This window comes from Gobio gobio (genome assembly GCF_949357685.1).
Source record: "Gobio gobio genome assembly, chromosome: 25".
NCBI classification, from domain to species: domain Eukaryota; kingdom Metazoa; phylum Chordata; class Actinopteri; order Cypriniformes; family Gobionidae; genus Gobio; species Gobio gobio.
Window position 1 is genome coordinate 3,892,775 of NC_137121.1, and position 7,648 is coordinate 3,900,422.

Consider the following 7,648-nt stretch of genomic DNA (forward strand, 5'->3'; position numbering starts at 1 on the left):
CATTTATTCGCTGTACACACTATATTGCCAGAAGTATTGGGACTGAGTTCAGGTGTTCAACCCCTTCATGGCCACAGGTGTGTAACTCCAGCTCTAGCCCTGCAGACGCTTCTACACACATCAGAGAGAGAATGGGACGCTCTCAGGAGTGTGTGTGTGTGTGTGTGTGTTTGTGTGTTCGCTTCTACACACATCAGAGAGAGAATGGGCCGCTCTCAGGATTGTGTGTGTGTGTGTGTGTGTGTGTGTGTGTTCGCTTCTACACACATCAGAGAGAGAATGGGCCGCTCTCAGGAGTGTGTGTGTGTGTGTGTGTGTGTTCGCTTCTACACACATTAGTGAGAGAATGGGCCACTCTCAGGAGTGTGTGTGTGTGTGTGTGTTCGCTTCTACACACATCAGAGAGAGAATGGGCCGCTCTCAGGAGTGTGTGTGTGTGTGTGTGTGTGTGTGTGTGTGTTCGCTTCTACACACATCAGAGAGAGAATGGGCCGCTCTCAGGAGTGTGTGTGTGTGTGTGTGTGTGTTCGCTTCTACACACATTAGTGAGAGAATGGGCCACTCTCAGGAGTGTGTGTGTGTGTGTGTGTGTGTGTGTGTGTGTGGGCATGTTTTTGTGAAATATCAGGACACAAATGTGTATAATGTCATGGGTATGACAAAAAGAGGGTGAAATATGAGGACGTTCCCCATGTCCTCACTTTTCAAAATGCTTATAAATCACACAGGATGAGTTTTTTTTCACAGAAAGTGAACTGCACAGTCTCCTGTGAGGGTTAGGTTTAGGGGCAGGGGCAGTGTGTGTGTGTGTGTGTGTGTGTGTGTGTGTGTGTGTGTGTGTGTGTGTGTGTGTGTGTGTGTGTGTGTGTGTGTGTGTGTGTGTGTGTGTGATGGGTAGGTTTAGGGGCAGGGGCAGTGTGTGTGTGTGTGTGTGTGTGTGTGTGTGTGTGTGTGTGTGTGTGTGTGAGTGTGTGTGTGTGTGTGTGTGTGTGTGTGTGATGGGTAGGTTTAGGGGCAGTGTAAGGGTATAGAAAATACGGTTTGTACGGTATAAAAACCATTACGCCTATGGAATGTCCTCACATTTCACAAAAACAAACATGTGTGTGTGTGTGTGTGTGTGTGTGTGTGTGTGTGTGTGTGTGTGTGTGTGTGAGTGTGTGTGTGTGTGTGTGTGTGTGTGTGTGATGGGTAGGTTTAGGGGCAGTGTAAGGGTATAGAAAATACGGTTTGTACGGTATAAAAACCATTACGCCTATGGAATGTCCTCACATTTCACAAAAACAAACATGTGTGTGTTCGCTTCTACACACATTAGTGAGAGAATGGCCACTCTCAGGAGTGTGTGTGTGTGTGTGTGTGTGTTCGCTTCTACACACATTAGTGAGAGAATGGGCCGCTCTCAGGAGCGTGTGTGTGTGTGTGTGAGAGTGTGTGTGTGTGTGTGTGTGTTTGCTTCTACACACATTAGTGAGAGAATGGGCCGCTCTCAGGAGCGTGTGTGTGTGTGTGTGTGAGAGTGTGTGTGTGTGTGTGTGTGTTTGCTTCTACACACATTAGTGAGAGAATGGGCCGCTCTCAGGAGCTCAGAGAACTCAAGTGATCGGTGAACACCTGTGCAATAAGTCCAAATATTATACTAAATATTCCACGCTCAACTGTTAGTGGTGTTATAACAAAGTGGAAGCGATTGGGACCAACAGCAACTCAGCCACAGAGCGGGGTCAGCGAATGCTGAGGGTCACAGAAGTCGCCAACTTTCAGTCAAGAGCTCCAGACCTCCAAACTTCTGTGTCCTTCAGATGAGCTCAAGATCAGTGTGTAGAGCTTCAGGGAATGGGTTTCCATGGCTGAGCTGCTCATCCAAGCCTTACATCACCTAGAGAGCAACGCAAAGCGTGGGATGCAGTGGGGTAAAGCGCGCCGCCACTGGACTCTAGAGCAGAGACGTGTTCTCTGGAGTGACCAATCACGCTTCTCTGTCTGCTCATTATCATCAGGTGTTCATCATTAATGCTCAATCATCACTTAATTATCTCATTAACTTCAACACTGCTTTAATGGTACTTTATCTCAGTAGTGTGCACTAGGCTGTGTTCATTTTTAATGGGCATTTTGCTGTGTGCTATTCCATAAAACGCACCCATTTCATTTACGTATGAATATGTAATCCAAATGGATGGAAAATTGTTATGTAATTCAAATACATAAAACTTATATTTAGACCGAAATATTTTTTTGATTGTACTGTATATTCCACGCTCAACTGTTAGTGGTGTTATAACAAAGTGGAAGCGATTGGGAACAACAGCAACTCAGCCACGAAGTGAAATCACAGAGCGGGGTCAGCGCATGCTGAGGGTCACAGAAGTCGCCAACTTTATGTAGAGCTCAGACCTCCAAACTTCTGTGTCCTTCAGATGAGCTCAAGAACAGTGTGTAGAGCTTCATGGAATGGGTTTCATCACCAAGTGCAATGCAAAGCGTGGGATGCAGTGGGGTAAAGTGCGCCGCCACTGGACTCTAGAGCAGTGAGATGTGTTCTCTGAGTGACCAATCACACTTCTCCGTCTGACAATCCGATGGACGAGTCTGGGTTTGGCGGTTGTCAGGAGAACGGGACTCGCCTGACTGCATTGTGCCAAGTGTAAAGTTTGGTGGAGGGGGGATTATGGGGTGGGGTTGTTTTTCAGGGGTTAGCCCCTTAGTTCCAGTGAAAGGAACTCTCAATGCTTCACCAAGACATTTTGGACAATTTCTCCCATCTTTGTGGGAAGAGCCATCCATCCATCCATCCATCCATCCATTTAAAATATAACATGCTTGGAGGTGTGGCCAATACAATTAGCTATATTACTATCCATCCATCCATCCATCCATGCACCCATCTATCTATCTATCTATCTATCTATCTATCTATCTATCTATCTATCTATCTATCTATCTATCTATCTATCTATCTATCTATCTATCTATCTATCTATCTATCTATCTATCTATCTATCTATCTATCTATCTATCTATCCGTCCGTCCGTCCGTCCGTCCGTCCGTCCGTCCGTCCGTCTATCTACATTGTTTTGGTATTTCTGTGATTCAAAAATCATTTTTGTGTTGCAAAAATGATTATATGAATATCTAATAAAAAGCAAATATGATGTAAAAAGGGGCGGATTGACAACCAATGTATTTATTTCTGAGCTTAATCTTTCATTTAATTATTTCTCATTTTTGGTTCTATTAATATTTTTTCAATTATCTATAGTCTGTACAATGTGATGATAAAACGTTATTTTCCCCGTTTTAATTCCCATATTAATTTTCTCTCTACTTTTAATCCTTCATAATTCTATGATGCACGCTTGGAGGCGTGGCCAATATTATTATATTAATATGCAAATCCAAATTCCCAAAACTTTTTGCATTTAATTGACAATCAATTTAGTTATTCATACACTTATTTCTGCCTTTCATATTTATGTGACAAATAAGCTGATATTTTTATTTAATGAATGTTTAAAATGTTTAATATAGCTACACCTTTGTTTCTTTGGCACCCAAACAATTCAACATGGTCTGTTCCACAACCACTGCACTCTAAAGGTTCTAAATGGCACCAAAAATGGTTCTTTGCTCATAATCATAGGGGAATCTTTTTTAGTGCTATATAGCACCTCTGAAGAACCACTGAAGCACCAAAATTGGTGCTATATAGCACTAAAAAAAGTTCCCCTATGATTATGAGCAAAGAACCATTTTTGGTGCCATTTAGAACCTTTCTTTTTTTTAGTGTGTTTATTCTTTCATTTATGTCCGATTGTTGTTTTGATCAGTTACACTGTAACTTGTGTGAATGATTGAGTTTCTGAATCGCTGCACTATATTTAGCACATATGTAGAATAGCGCAAGGCTGGAGGGGGAGTGGCTCCTCGTGACCCCGCCCCCAGTGGGTGGCGCATCACGTGGCACAGGTTTCATAAAGCCCCGCGCGGCGCGTCCGCACCAGCAGTGGCACCGGCACCGCGAGGCTCCGTCATGGCGCGGGAGTATCCAGCGTCTCCGGCGTGTCTGGAAGTGTCGCGAACCCCTCACCCGCTCTCCTAGTGCTCCCTCCCGCGATGCAAGCCCTGCACAGACCCGGGCTGCACCGGGCACCTGACGGGATGGCGGAGTACCAGAACCAGAGCTCCTCGAACGGCTCCGAGGCGAGCCGCTTCAGCAACCTGGAGGACATCGACGTGGCCGCGGACGGAACCCTGGAGCTGCGCGTCATGATCTCCATCGTGTACTCGGTGGTGTGCGCGGTGGGTCTGGTGGGGAACCTGCTGGTCTTCTTCCTCATGAGAGTCCGGCAGGGGAGGAAGAAGTCCACCATTAACTACTTCATCATGAACCTGGCGGTCACCGACTTCCAGTTCGTCCTCACGCTGCCCTTCTGGGCGGTGGACACGGCGCTGGACTTCACCTGGCCCTTCGGACACATCATGTGCAAGGTGGTGGTCACGGTGACCGTGATGAACGTGTACGCGAGCGTGTTCTTCCTCACCGCCATGAGCGTTACGCGCTACTGGTCGGTGGCGTCCGCGCTCAAGGACCGGACGCGCAACACGCGCTGCTCGGTGAGGCTGGCGAGCGCGCTCTTGTGGCTCCTGGCCACGGTGGCATCGGTGCCCACGGCGATATTCACCGGGGTGAACACCATCAACGGCGTCAACCTGTGCCTGCTGCGCTTCCCCAACGGCCATCACTGGCACGCGATCTACCACCTCCAGAAGATCCTGGTGGGCTTCGTGCTCCCCATGCTCATCACCATCGTGTGTTACCTGCTCCTCCTGCGCCTCATCCGCCAGCGCAGCATGAACAACAACCTCCCCAAGCGCAGGTCCAGAGTCACCAAATCCGTCACGATCGTGGTCCTGTCCTTCTTCATCTGCTGGCTGCCCAACCACGCCATCACTTTCTGGGGAGTCCTGGTCAAGTTTAACGTTATCCAGTGGGACAAGGTGTACTACATGCTCCACACCTACGTGTTCCCGGTCACCATCTGCCTGGCGCACTCCAACAGCTGCTTGAACCCGGTGTTGTACTGCCTCATGCGCAGGGAGTTCAGGAAGATGCTGAAGGACTTCTTCTGGAGGATTTCCTCCCCGGCGATCGCCAACAGCTGCCAGATCCGGCCGTTCTCCGGGACCGCGAAGGCGCGCGACGACAGTCAGGCGGTGATCCCGCTGAACGTGATGGAGACCGAGGACTTCCGCCTGTCGGTGGTGAACGGGCAGACCGACGCGCTGCCGTCCACAGACTGCGCCGTTATGAGGTAGACTGGACGACATCTCTTTTCTAAAACTATTTGTCCGGCTTCGTCGAGACTGGTTTTACGCGCGCGTAAAGCACACCTGGATGTATCGAAATCAAACATTGGGCTTAAGCTGCACTGCTTTTTATATACATATTTTCCACTTTTACTCATGTTTGGAGGAAGATATTGCTGCATTCAAAAAATCAAGCGCTCAATAGAATTATAGATATCAAATAATAACCGTTTATTTTACAGATCATGCATAACTACATGCATGCTAACCCTAAACCAAACATTGATTCCAAGCCTGAAAATAAAGTGCAACCAAAATAATGAATACTTGTATTGAGATACAACGATTTTTCAGGATTTAAGCATTTTAATTCATAGGAAAACTCTATCAAAATGAATCGAATCATTCTTAAATATTCATATTATGAACTAGAGCTTAATAAAACATTTTGTATACATCTTACATTTAAACATATTTATGAATCGCATTAGCCAAATGGTGCATTCCCTTAATATTTATACAAAATGTTTGATTAAGCTTACTCATTTAACATTTTTAATTCATAATATTAATAATATGTATGTATTATTGGATTCAATTTGATGCAATTTTACTATTAAGTGAAATGTGTAAATCTTGAAAAAAAAAGGCATACATGTTTTTGAGTGTGTGCATATATATGTTATTATATCTTAAAATTATGTTTTATTATCTGAGCAACCTAATTGGAGTCACATTTGGAGTAAAATGTTATTGCACTAATACTCAATAAAAAGTATTAAATTGAATTACTATAATTGCTTAAACATCTGAATATTTTTAAGATGGAATAATATATATTTTTCAAGATTTACGCATTTCAATTAATAGTAAAATTCTATCAAAATGAATCGAATAATTCTTAAATATTCATGTTATGAACTAGAGCTTAATATTTTTTTTTGTATAAATCTTACATTTATGAATATGAATCACCAAATGGTGCATTCCCTTAATGTTTATACAAAATGTTTTATGAAGCTCGTTTTTTTCAATCATTTAAAATTCTTAATTCATAATATTAATAATATGTATGTATTATTGGATTCAATTTGATGCAATTTTATTAAGTGAAATGTGTAAATCTTGAAAAAGGCATACATGTTATTGAGTGTGTGCATATAATGTATTGTTATTATATCTTAAAAGTATGTTTTATTATCTGAGCAACCTAATTGGAGTCGCATTTGGAGTAAAATGTTATTGCACTAATACTCAATAAAAAGTATTAAATTAAATTACTATAATTGCTTAAACATCTGAATATTTGTAAGATGGAATAATATATATTTTTCAAAATTTACGCATTTCAATTAATAGTAAAATTCTATCAAAATGAATCGAATAATTCTTAAATATTCATATTATGAACTAGAGCTTAATAAAACATTTTGTATACATCTTAAATTTAAACATATTTATGAATATGAATCACCAAATGGTCCATTCCCTTAATATTTATACAAAATGTTTTATTAAGCTCGTTTTTTCGAATTCTTAATTCATAATATTATTAATATGTATGTATTATTCGATTCAATTTGATGCAATTTTACTATTAAGTGAAATGTGTAAATCTTGAAAAAAAAGGCATACATGTGTTTGAGTGTGTGCATATATAGTATTGTTATTATATCTTAAAATTATGTTTTATTATCTGAGCAACCTAATTTTCACATTTGGAGTAAAATGTTATTGCACAAATACTATAATTGCTTAAACATCTGAATATTTGTAAGATAGAATAATATATATTTGGCCAACCATATTTACTCGCGTTTGGAATAAAATTTGAGCATTTTTGGAGTAAGAATTTGAATAATTTGACGATGGATCATACTGTAAACGGAGCAGATGTTAGCGCAGCAACTTGAAATTGATACATTATTCATATCTGCTTTCAGACCTCCTTTTTGCTGTTTGAACTTATTGCCTGGAAATTCTGAAATAATTAAAATGTATTGCTCATTTGTAGTGTAATAAAGCTGTGTGATTGACCTCAACCATGTGAAGGTGATGGTCCGAACGGAAATGAATGTAAACAGTGTTACTATGTTGTCCATTTGAAGGGCATAATAAAGTCCTGTCTTATCATAGCGCTGTTTGTTTTCCTCATAAACACAATTGCAAAGTTAACTTTTACTGTTATTCCATCTAATTAACATCTGACTGCGCTGGACTGAAGCTGAAGCACAATTCGGGGATTTACGAGACGCGAGACGAGGGTTTGGCTCACAAAACAACAGAGTTTGCTTTCAGTTCTTGCTTTTATAGGTTATAATAAACCGCTTGAAGATG

General features: G+C 41.9%; 1 protein-coding gene across 1 annotated transcript; it reads left to right on the forward strand.

Moving 5' to 3' along the window:
• The first annotated feature begins 4,021 nt into the window (after positions 1-4,021).
• rxfp3.3b (relaxin family peptide receptor 3.3b) lies at positions 4,022-5,739 on the forward strand. The gene has a single exon (XM_079809094.1). The coding sequence runs from the start codon at positions 4,118-4,120 to the stop codon at positions 5,318-5,320; it is 1,203 nt and encodes a 400-aa protein (XP_079665220.1). The 5' UTR covers positions 4,022-4,117; the 3' UTR covers positions 5,321-5,739.
• Positions 5,740-7,648: the final 1,909 nt, after the last annotated feature.

What these genes read in the sequence shown, in the direction of transcription:
- rxfp3.3b (XM_079809094.1), top strand. Translation starts at nt 4,118, where the DNA reads ATGCAAGCCCTGCACAGACCCGGGCTGCACCGGGCACCTGACGGGATG.